Here is a 13,000-nt window from a genome sequence, read left to right as displayed (position 1 = left end):
AAGACCCCCAGGTTGGTGTGTATATTTTGTTAACAGGAGTCACAGGATTGTTCTGGGGGGAGGAGATATAATATCAGCACCTACCATATGCTTCCCCCTCCATTCCAATAGGCCCGGGCTGTGGAGTCTCGCCATTCTTCAGGCAGTTGTGGATGTAGGCTGCTTTCCACTTGGCGTACTTCCGTTGCTGGAGGTTCTGGAAAGAAGAGAATCAACCAATGAATCATTAAGATAAGATGTGCTCAATTAATGAACTTTACTGGCCACACAATAGGCGATAAAGGATATGAAACTGATAATACTTGACTGATGATCCATTCGCTTGTGACTATAAATATGGCGCATTTGCTAATAAATCAGAGTTTAATGACTTGCGTAGGGTTGTCACAATACTAAAATTTCAGTATTCAGTAGCAATACCAGACAACTAAAGCAAGTTAGAAATTAAGAATTATCAGCCACCTTTAATTTTTTTTCTTTTTTTAAATGTTTCCCAAATGATGTTTAAGAGCAAGGAAAGTTTCACAGTATGTCTGATAATATTATTTCTTCTGAAGAAAGTCTTTTGTGTTTTTAATTTTTAATTTGGCTAGAAATTAAATTTGGCTAAAAAAGCAGTTTTTAAATTTTTAAAAAACATTTTAAGGTCAAAATTATTAGCCCCTTTAAGCTATATATATATATATATATATATATATATATATATATATATATATATATATATATATATATATATATATATATATATATATATTTTTTTTTTTTTTCTCTCTCTCTCTCTCTCTCTCTCTCAATAGTCTACCGAACAAACTATCATTATACAATAAATTGCCTCAATACCCTAACCTGCCTGGTTTACATAATTAACCTAGTTAAGCCTTTAAATGTCACTTTAAGCTGTATAGAAGTGTCTTGAAAAATATCTAGTCAAATATTATTTACTATCATGGCAAAGATCATATATATATATATATATATTAGTGCTGTCAATCGATTAAAAAAAGTTAACTAATTAATTGCACTTTTTTTTTATTAATTGCGATTAATCGAATTTAAAAGACTGATATTTGTAATTTTGGCTATTCAAATGTAAAATAATGTAAACGCAAGACAAATACAATTTAAATTCAAAACATAATTCATTATTAGAATTTTTGTTTAACTTGTAACACAGATTTCTTCATGTAAACAACATACCCACAATAAACCATCAAGATCCTGGCTTGACAGCCATATTTATTACAGAAATTAAAACACAGGCATGTTAATGCCATTTGAATTTCAAAACAATCAATGCCAATAAAGAAAACATTGATTTCCATGTTGGATTCTAAGTAGGCTGCAAAAAAAAAAAATGTCAAAAGAAATGGAAATGTGGGTGCCTGTGTGTTTTGAGGGAGCCTAATAAATAATGAACATGACAAAAACTCCTGCTGACGAACACAGTTAATGTTAATTAATAAAATAAAGATAAATAATAAAAGCAATGTGTCAGAGAGCCTAAAAAATGTTTAACTCAACAATGAAACATCAAACGTAGCTAAAAGATTTTACATTGTCAATCAAATCAACTTAAACAATTGAAAAATGCAACAAATATTTGTTTGGGCCCGAACTACAAAACTAAATGTAAAAAAAAAAAGTTGCTTAAGTTGCACACTAGTTTGGTCATGTATAAATATCATCATAACCATATTGTATAAATATTAGGGATGGGAAGATTAATCGATAGGTATCGATACGCGGTCATGCGAGTGCATCGGTAGAGCATCAGAGGATGAATGAAATTTTGGAAGCAAATCGAGATGCATCGGTTTTTGCGAGATGCATCAGTTTTTCCAAGATACAGCTTATATTTTTAACATAGAATGTATTTTTTATTTATTAGCAAGTGTTGTCAACCTGTTTTTGGCGCATAATTTAATCGACCTACATAAAGTAAGCCTTAGCAACGGATTTGCGGATGTGTACACTTACACTACAACTCAGTGTATCAGGTGTGCGGATGAAGCTAGTGGTGCGCCCTCAGAAAGCGCGAGAAGCAAAACAAACATTTTATTCCCCACTGAGTTTTAAATCTAAAGTATGGCAACATTATGGATTTAAGGATGGACGACTTGACAGGACAGATGCAATTTGCAAAATGAGCCGAGCATCTGTAAATACGCGGGCAGTACGACTAATCTGAAATCTCACTTGAAGCGGCGCCACGGTGTTGTTGTGAAAGCATCTTCCAGTGTTCCTGCATCCCCGGCTTCCTGCACTGCTTCAACTGTAGCTACCAGCTCCAAAAGTATTATTGCATTGTTCATCTGCAAGATATTCAGCCTAGTGTCACGGAGAACGAAGGTTTTAAACACCACCTCCTGTTAATTTTTATTTAATTATAATAATAATATTAATAATAATAATGATAAAAATAATGGGTGTCACGGTGGCACAGTGGGTAGTATGATCACCTCACAGCAAGAAGATTGCTGGTTTGTTATATTTTTATCAGCCTGTTGTTTACAGTGACAGTGATGTTTCAAAGCAGCAGAACACTGCTAGTTCACAACCTTAAGTTTTGAATATTCAGTGGCAAAATATATCTTTGTAAAACTTGTTTTCATAGTTGAAAAGTTAAATACCAATTCCTGTTGTGCAATGATAAACCATTATGTTGAAAGAGTGCAAATATATATATTTTTTAATATATATTGCACTTATATATTCTGTTTATCTTGAAAATACTTAAATAATATGTGCTATAGGTTCTAAAATGGCCCTCTACTGTAAACTGACACTCTGGCTCTGAGAGAAAAGCCAGTTTGTAAAAAAAGTCTTGGTTTTGCTTGGTTAATAAATAATCAAACTCATTCAATGGCACAGCATCCTCTTTCACATCATCTCATAAACTTGATCTAATTAGTTAGTGCTGAATTATCGCATTGTATCGTGATATGGGTGTGAATCGTATCGTGTTGCATCGCAATATGTCACAAATGTATCGCTAATATATCAGATCGTATTCTTTGTATCGAGATGCGTATCGGATCGGCATTATAGCTTAGATGCCCAACCCTAATAAATATTATTGTCACTATAAGCCTACATCATGCTGACGATCAAAAATACAATGTCATGATATCTCATGCGATTGTCTTCTGACGGAGTTCATCTTAAAATACATGATTGACACCCCTCATAGAGCTTGAGAAGCAGACATTCTTTATCATTTGTAAAATAAAGACTTGCAGGTTAAGGAAACAGCACAGGAGGAAGTTGTCGCAGGCCGTGGTGCAGATTAAAAGTAAAAAAAAAAAGAAATAGTATATTTATATGGACAGATAGGTAACTAGATAGAGTGCAGACGCAAAAGGCAAGTGCCTGGCTGCTCTCCGCTTCAGCTCTCCCGCTGCCGCGTGTGAGAAACAGGCGTGACTCTCGAATATTTTGACAAATACACACCTACGTTACACAGAGCCCAACATGGAAGTTTGTGATTGAGTCAGCCCAATGTCAATAAAGAAAAAAAACAATGGGCTGCAGATTATGTCACATGGCCGCTCTGTCCCGAAAAGTAACATCTTACTTTCACTTAGGGAGAAAAACATGACAGTCTGCAACTGCATTAATTGCGTTAATTTTTTTAACGCGTTAATTATTTTAAATTAATCGCACGTGTTAACACGTTAATTTTGACAGCACTAATATATATAAATATATATATATATATATATATATATATATATATATATATATATATATATATATATATATATATATATATCAGTTATTAAAAATTAGTTATTAAAACTATTATGTTTAGAAATTAGTTGAATATGTATACACTAAATGAACAGCAAACAATTTTTATGAACAAAATTAAACATCATTAAAATGCTTTAAAAGGTCATCCAAGTATATTTAAAAATGTATAATAAAAATGTAAATAAAAAAATGTATAAAAAATTTATATAATTATTAAATGTAATAAAAAATTAATGAATAAAAAATTTCTGCTATAGAGAGAACGAATAAATCCCATTTAAGCTGTCAGTTTTAAAAAATGAAAATAAAAAGCTATTAGGGCAGCACGATATTGGAAAAAGTTGACATTGAGATATTTTGTTTGGCTGCAATATATGAATATAATTTCACAAGAAGGTTTACATTGCTTACACACTTCACATGTGTGTCCAGGTGCATCAAACAAACAAAAAACAAAAAAAAACAACAGGAAAAAAAAACTTTTTTTCCAGTACTATATTTTACCATACTTTATACCAAAGTTTTTTTGACAACACTAGACTGGTGGAGTGCATTCTCCCTGCAGCCTGTAGCATGATAACTGCTGGATCAACAAAGTAGTAGATGTGCATGTGTGAGCAAATCAGTTTTTTTTTTTTATATCTAATCAGTCTTCATATTAAGTTTTTTTTTTTTATAACTAGTGAGAAATATATTTATTATATCGTTCTATATAAAGCAATGGTGACACCATGTTATTACTATGAGTTTAATTACTACATTTGCACTACTTTTAATGGCTTTAGTGTATGAGCTTTATTCTCAACAACCTGAAGTGTGCTGAAACCTGTAATTACACCACCAACTCACATGCCCTAAAAAGCTTTTGCAGACTCTTGAAGCTCGTACACATTTCAACTTGTACTTTTACCTACATTAGATCTGAGTTCTCTTAAGTCTAGCACTAAGAAAAAAAAAAAAAGAGTTCCCTTTCCTCATGTAATCCAATATGGCACAAGTCCTAGCGGCATTGTCAGAGAGAAACGGCACAGTAATGGAGGGAGAGATTCTGAGAGCTCATTGTCTGGGTTAGTGTTACACAGAGAAGGCGCACTGTTGAAACAGTCAACCCAATGAGCTCTCTACAGTAGGAAAATGTCTGGCCCTTAGGGAGCGAACAACACTCAATAAAACATTGTCCATCTTCGGACACAGGTCACTTCCCTTCTGTATAAAAGAGACATCTGCGGCCATGGAGACCAGTAGAGATGGTCTCATAAGCGCACTGGAAATACACAGATTCAACTGGTGGTATTAGCAACACTTTCCAGGCACAAGTTGGCCAAGAACTGGCTTCTCAAAACCTCTGTGTACACTGAGACTGGTGAGGCGTTGTCAGTCCTTGGGCTCAGCTTTATGGTTTGCCATTAATTTCCACGTTTTCATGTTTTTGTAGCAGTTTTCAGATTTGAACATGAGAACTCGGCTCTTATGATGTATTTGATTCCATTAGATGTTTTCACGTACCACTAAATTAGGTGTGCTAGTGTTTGTGCCACAGGGGGACTGTGTCAAGAAACACATCTCAGGCTGATATTTATGTCCATGCAACATACTAGTCTTGGCAAAAATCAGAGCTAGTCAGTTGATGGTGTATGTAGGAGCTGAAAAGACCCACAGTGACTCACCTCTTCTGACAATTCGCCAAAGACACTCAACACATCAAACAGGAGACTTGAGGTGTAGAAGGACTTGATCATATTCCTGTAATCAAAACACACACGAAAACGTTAACACAGTGAAGTGATCATTATATTCCGTTATACGCGCATGAGGATGCATCTGAAAAGCCAATTGGTCATCAAAACACTAGAACAGTGTTCATTTCTGAAAAAATAAAGAACTCGAGAAACTAAAAGAGAAGAATCATTACATCAAATCACAATGCATTTAATGTTTAACCCAAGTTTTCCGTTTATAAAAAATTGTTTTATTTGTTCTCAAATGGCACATTAAAATGCAATGATGACATAATAATTGTTCCTTTTTTGCTATGGAACCTAAAGTAGTTTTCTTACATAAAATATCAAATAACATTTTTAACTATCAAAGACATGTTTGGTTGTTTTTGTTATTATTTCACTTGCAAAGTCAGGTTTAGAGTCATTCTCATACAAAAGCTCCATGTTAATCCACATAGAAAGTATACGTTAACATTATATTGAAACATCTTGTTTATATTTTACAAAACAACTCACCACATTTATGGGATCAGAAAAAGATCAATCTGTAAACATTTTTTATATTTTAAATGAGGAAAATAAACATGCATTATGAATGTGACCTAAAAAGTCTACAAGTTTACAGTATACAACATACTGCGTAGAAATTCTGTGAATTAAACTGCACAACCCAAAATAAATAATGATGATCAACAAGATAAGAGTTGGCTCTCTATAGAACAAACATGATTGATTTCATTTGATTTGACATTTTTGCATTTATGAGGTAAAAGCTTCGTTATGGATGTGACAAATGTGAAACTGGTACTTGTGTGACTTATTGCTAAATTAAATCTAATAGTTTGAAAACATTGACAGAGATTTTTTAGGTACAGAAAAATACTTGCTTACACCAAAAATGTAGAAATGGTTTCTCTATTTAAGTGAAAACAATATTTTTTAATGGCAAGGTTGACATTTGCATGGAATTGCTCATGCTGAAACAATCTGACAATTAATTTAAGAGTGTACCAAATAGGGCTGCACGATACTGGAAAAATTACACATTGCGATATTTTTTTTTTTATTCTGCGATATGAAAACAATTTTACAAGATGAGTTGAATAAACATTTTTAAAGATTCTATCATTTTAGATTAAGAAAATTCTGGGGAGTGTATAATTCAAGTTTAAGCACAATACATTTTGTATAATAATACATATTTTTGATTCATAAATCATATTTTTATCATTGAGCACAATATTTGTAAAATAAACAATCTACAAGCATATATAAATTGAATAAAGAAAATATGCTAATTAAATATAAAGCATTTTATTGTTTTCCAAAAAGTCAAAATGTATTCAGGCACATAGTAATTGATTAATTTAAATGTAAAATAATACTGCCTAGTCTTCGTTTTGTAAACAATTCCAATTAATTTAAAGTTATTATTTTTTCAAAGTTACAAAGATACATTTCTTATGCCTGAATGCTTTTAAAATCCCCACACAGTCACAGGCCCCCAAAAACACTTACAAAATAATAAATTAGAATCCAGACATTGCATATACTTGCGAGTGATCACACTGCGATACCGATGCAGAAACGATATATTGTGCAGCCCTAATACCAAATACATTTTTTTGTGTTAAGCTTCTATTGAGATTATTAAATTATTAAAGTTATTACTCCCCCAAATTTGTCTTAATATATATATATATATATATATATATATATATATAAGACAAATATATATATATATATATATATATATATATATATATATATATATATATATATATATATATATATATATATATATATATATATATATATATATATATATATATATATTTCCTATTAATGTGTACGTACTGACCCTAAAAGTGCATACATCACTCTGTCTGCCAAGCGGGAGAGCAAAGTTTTTTTACAGAAGTGAAAATGTTGCTTTTTTTAAAGTTTGAAAGACATGTCTTAAGTTTTTTTGGTATCAGAAAAGTATGTTTTTGCTAACAAAGTTGCTAGGCAACAGAGGCATGCATGACTCAAAGCTCTGGGGAAAAAGTAGCAAATGCTGAAATGCAAATGGTCAACTTGACCTCTTTGGTCATTCAAGGTAGAAACTCTCAGAACTCCTCTGTGTTGTTTTGTAATTTTAAGAAATAACAATGTTATATATTTAGAAAAAGCTGGTATTATTTTAACAAAGTTATTACATTACAAAAAAATATTAGAGTCAAAATGACTTAAGTACTTCTAATGTAGTAAACAAAAAACCTTCCACCCAGAATTACTTAGATGGAGAGGTTTTTTTTTTGACATTTTTTTGACAAGTGACCCCTCTGAGGCTTAAGCTAAATGCTTCTTCTAGATTTGATTGTAGGACCAAGACGCAATTTTTTCTTTCTCTTATTAACTTATTATATGTCTGCAGTTCGAACTAGGGCTGCACAATACAGCTAAAGTCAGAATTATTAGCCCCCCTTTGAATTTGTTTCTTTTTTAAATATTTCCTAAATGATCTTTAACAGAGCAATGAATTTTTCACAGTATGTCTGATAATATTTTTTCTTCTGCAGAAAGTGTTATTTGTTTTATTTCGGCTAGAATAAAAGCAGTTTTTAATTTTTTGAAAAGCATTTTAAGGTCAAACTTATTATTAGCCCCTTTAAGCTATATATTTTTTTGAAAGTCTACAGAACAAACCATCGTTTTACAATAAATTTATGGCAAAGATAAAATAAATTAGTTATTAGAAATGAGCTATTAACACTATTATGTTTAGAAATGTGTTGGAAAAAAATCTTTGCTCCGTTAAACAGAATTTGTGGGAAAAAATAAACAGGGGGGCTAATAAATCTGACTTCAACTGTATATCGCTTCAGCATCGATGTCGCAATGTCAACATTTGCAATAGTCACATCGCAAGTATATGCAAAATTAATCTGGATTTAAATTTCTCATTTCGGAAATGTTTTTTGAGGCCTGTGACTGAGAATATTAAAAAAAGCATTCAGGCCTAAGAAACTACAGTTTTTAACCTTTTTTTTGACAAATTAGTAACAATAAATACTATTAAATTGCTAATAAAATGAAGACTATGTAGTTTTACTTTACATTTGATTATTCAAGACTGTATACCTGAATACAGTTCAATAAAATGCTGTCTAGATAATTTGTACATTTTTCTTCATTGACTATTTCTATATGCTTGTAGATTGTTTCTTATATTTTATGCATGTGTTCTCCCCTACATAATCATCCCAATCAATCTAAAATTTCAAATTCTTTCCAAATAATTATTCAACACATCTAATGAAATCGATTTATAAATGCAATATAGACCATTTTGAGGAATGTAAACAATAACAAAAGTTCTAACGCATTTCCTTTTACATTTTAAATTTCCATAACTTTGGAGAATCTTATTGATAAATAATGTTATGACAGCTGTATTAACATTAAGATATGATTGAATTGCCTCTTGTCAGAGTAATGAAATAGTTTGATATCAAGCAGGAAATGTTCATGGGCCAGTGACAACAGCACATTGAAATGGTCTATACATTGCAAAATAAAAAAATATCGCAATGTTAGATCTTTCCAATAATGTTCAACCTTAATTTGAAGCCATGTTTGTTCCGCTTACATAAAAAGAAATGTATAATAATAAAATTAAAATTAAACAAATATAATTCACAGTGCCTCATATATTTTCATGTTCAGGCCCATTGGTCATTAAAAAAAAATCACTCAGCCTTTAAATAAATCCTTATTACAAATACAGCTGAAAAAAACTTAAACTTACAAACAATACATCCTTTTTTTTTAGAATGAGAATAAATGTCATGATCTAAAGTACCTTATTAAAAGTAAAACCATAAAGTACACAATGATTCACCTTTTGCACTGTTAGAACAAACCCTAAATATGCGAATACATCCTGAAGAGTGGCCTCTGGACAGGGAGTGGATGCAGGTCTGACAGCTTCCTATGGTATAACTAATCCTCACTCTAAACCTCATCGGCAGGAAGAGGACAAAGAGCATAAGGCCAAAAGTGGCACAAAATGCCAGAGTTCATCCACTTCAGAATGTATTTTAAGACCTCAGAGGGAACCTGCTGTTTCTCTTGTATCAACTTAAGGTTTTGTTTGCAAGCAAAACAGAGGTATTTCCAGCATGACCGCATTGTGTACTAAACATCTGATAACATCCTGGAGTGCGTTCTTCTAGGAATTTATAACAAAAAAAGGTTTTCAATGACCTAATTAATTAAAATGTAAAATAAAATAAAAAAAATTACAGTGCATTAAATTTCCCAAGTGCATTAAAATAAATCCTGTTCAATTTGATTTATTTATGATGAAAAAAGAATGACCTTTAGACATTTTATCATGATTTGCCAACTAAAATGTCATTCAATCCACCGCTAGTTTAAATAGTAAATATAATTAGGTATGTTTAGAACAAGAATCACTTGATGGCATATTATGGGTTTATTCACACTAGAACTTTAGGTCCGGACTAGCACTTTGGGTTTGTTTGACATTAGAGTATGTAGTGTGAACATTGTCTTCTGAACTCGGGTTTGCCTGAAAGAAGTGGTCTGGGGTACAGTTCAGGCACAAACTCTGGTACGGTTCACTTCTAATATGAATGCAATCATATTAAATAATGGAAGTGAACCGCCAACTGAACATTTTCATAAGGTTCATTTGTATGTGTATGTCTGTGTATTACCTACCGTGGCGACAAGCTAGACTGACCCAGTGCAAACAGTGAGAATGTCTTCTTGTCTCCACCAAAAACGACTTCTGCAGACAATAGCCCCTTTCACACATACAGACCTTTCCGGAAAATTGCCGGCAATTTTCCGTAAAGGTTGTATGTGTGAACAGGTCCTTTTTGAAAATACCGGTAAATTCGTTCTGGCCTTTTTCCGGAAAGAGAAGTTGTAACATTACCGGCAATTTGCCGGAATGCTTCGCTGTGTGAATGCAGAAGGAAGATTACCGTAATAAGCGCGTGCACGTCTAGAACGTGCTGACGTGAGACGTCTGCTTTAGCCAATCACAACAGTCAGACGCATTTACGTCCGCGTGGTTTGTGAGAATAAAAACCTTTGAATATTTTTCCAGACACATTTAGCTGCTAGAAGTTAGTCAGATCACAATTATATATTCTTCTTAATGCAAACTGTGTAAATAATCATCGATGAGATGCTTATGATAAGCCGTTGTTTGTTTACCTTCAAGCTTTGCGTGTGCCTGGGAAACAACCTGTGAGCGCCTGCACACGCACATATTATTAACATCTCGACATGCGAAAGTGATCCTGCGAAAGTTGTTCACAATATTGATCATCCACAGAGTTTGTAATTTAGTCAAATGTTTACAAATACAAGCGCAGCTGTTTAAAGCTCATTTGTGGTGAATGATGTCAGAATTTACCGGTATTTTGGATTGGATGTGTGAATGCTCTTTTCTGGAAAATTTCCGTAACGTCCTCGCCTGTGTGAACAGCACTTTTTTGAATATACCGGTAAAGTCGTTCCGGAAATTTTCCGGATATTTACCGGTATCACTGTGTGAAAGGGGCTATTGTGTGATGCTCTGAACATGTTTTATGTTTTTTTGCAGCAAATAGATGCCATTATGAATTGTGTACATCTTTCCATTTTGCCGCTTTGTTTGCATGGCTTCTAAAATGGAGACGCCCGCATCTCACAGTCATTCTGCTTTTACTGAATCTTTTGGTTTTGTTACTAAAATCAAAAAACAGAGAGCCACTTGTGTCTATCTGCGGCAAAAAAAAAAACATTAAAATCATTCAGAACATCATGCAATGTCTGCAGAAGTCATGTAGAAGTATGGTTCATGGGTGCACACCCGAGTTCAGAAGACACGTTCACACTAGCTAAACGTACCATACTTTGATGTCAAACGAACCCAGGTGCGGACCAAAAGTGCTAGTGTGAAAGCACCCCTTAAAAGGATCACAATGCAGCTTCAAATTACTAATAATTGCCAATTCATATCTTTATACTTTGCCACCATACTTTAACCACTAAATTTGATTTTTTTGTCAATAAGAATTTAAATGTATATAAATATATAAAAAATACAATTATATACAGTTAAAGTCAGAATTATTAGCCCCCTTTGAATAGTTTTTTCTTATTTTTATATTTCCCAAATATGTTTAACAGAGCAAGTACATTTACAGTATGTCTGGTAATATTTTTTTCTTTAGGAGAAAGTCTTATTTGTTTTATTTCGGCTACAATAAAAGCAGTTTTTAATTTTTAAAAAATGTTTAAAGGTCAAAATTATTAGCCCCTTTAAGCTATATATTTTTTCGATCTACATAACAAATCATCATTATACAATAACTTATCTAATTACCCTAACCTGCCTAGTTAACCTAATTAACCTAGCTAAGCCTTTAAATGTCACTTTAAGCTGTATAGAAGTGTCTTGAAAAATATCTAGTAAAAATATTATTTAATGTCATCATGGCAAAGATAAAAAATCAGTTATTAGAAATGAGTCATTAAAACTATCATGGTTAGTAAGGAGTTGAAAAAAAAATCTTCTCTACTTTAAACAAAAATTGGGGGACACATTAACAGTAGGGGAAAAAAAATAAAAACTACTTAAAATATGTTGGGTAGTGCCAGTCCGAATAACCTGAGGCCTGAGTCACTGCCAGGTATTCAGCTCCTGGACCCTTTTACCAGCATTGCACTGCTTTTGACGTCACTGTCCACAACAGTTTCATTATACTGTTGTGACCTGTAATGCTACACCTGGCTAATCCATGCTGTCTCACTCCCAGGCAACTGCCCTGTACAGAGCCAGCTTTGTGGCTAATTTTAGCCCGCTACTCACTCCTTGTGTGTGCAATAGTGACAGTGGAATTATTTTGTGTCACACTTCAGCGAAAGTACACTGTGAATAAAGACAAAAAAAAAAAACATTTAGAAGGGCCAAATAATCCAACCCTGACCATTAACTTACTTGTGGAAACGTTCTGATCGATCTTCATTGTCTGCATAGAGGAACATTTTCAAGGCGTAATTCTCAATATGTGCATTGCCGACTATTTCCTGTGAGATGGATTCGTTGTCACCAAGTTCCTTCTTCATCTGAAAACACAAAGAACCACTTAAAACTTAGTTAAGCACTGATTTTAATGGTAATCTTAAGTGTCATGCAAATTATGCAATATTAGGAGTGTGGGCAATATGCTAAAGTGTGTTTACAGCAGCATTTACGATGATGATTACTCGCTAAAGCTCTGGTTTCCATAGCATGACTCATTAATTCCTGAGATGCATCAACCACTTTGATTCCACTCCAGAAGACTAGTGTAATTATTATTTTTTTCTCGCAAAACAGGGTCTCTTTGGAGAGTTGCCCACACGCAATTAGTGGACTCATTCACCCAGCTGTTATTATGATCCTTTCAGCGACACCAGGCGAATGCATTTGAATCATCATAATTCACAGAAAACTGCGAATACAAATGCACTGAATG

The 13,000-nt window shown here is 33.0% G+C and overlaps 1 protein-coding gene across 2 annotated transcripts in view; it reads right to left on the bottom strand.

Moving 5' to 3' along the window:
- Positions 1-13,000, bottom strand: part of vta1 (vesicle (multivesicular body) trafficking 1) — a 72,619-nt gene that overhangs the window by 31,650 nt on the left and 27,969 nt on the right. For both annotated transcript variants that reach the window (XM_087296552.1, NM_213140.1), the window contains exons 3-5: positions 12,481-12,608; positions 5,421-5,496; positions 85-196 (exon numbers count right to left, since the gene is read on the bottom strand). In XM_087296552.1, the coding sequence (XP_087152678.1) occupies positions 85-196; positions 5,421-5,496; positions 12,481-12,608 (316 nt within the window). The remainder of the gene's footprint in view (positions 1-84; positions 197-5,420; positions 5,497-12,480; positions 12,609-13,000) is intronic.

This window comes from Danio rerio, chromosome 20, assembly GCF_052040795.2.
Source record: "Danio rerio strain M-AB ecotype USA chromosome 20, GRCz13ab, whole genome shotgun sequence".
In the NCBI taxonomy this organism is placed as follows: domain Eukaryota; kingdom Metazoa; phylum Chordata; class Actinopteri; order Cypriniformes; family Danionidae; genus Danio; species Danio rerio.
The sequence above is the reverse complement of the archived record's forward strand: the minus strand, read 5'-3'. Positions and strand labels throughout refer to the sequence as shown.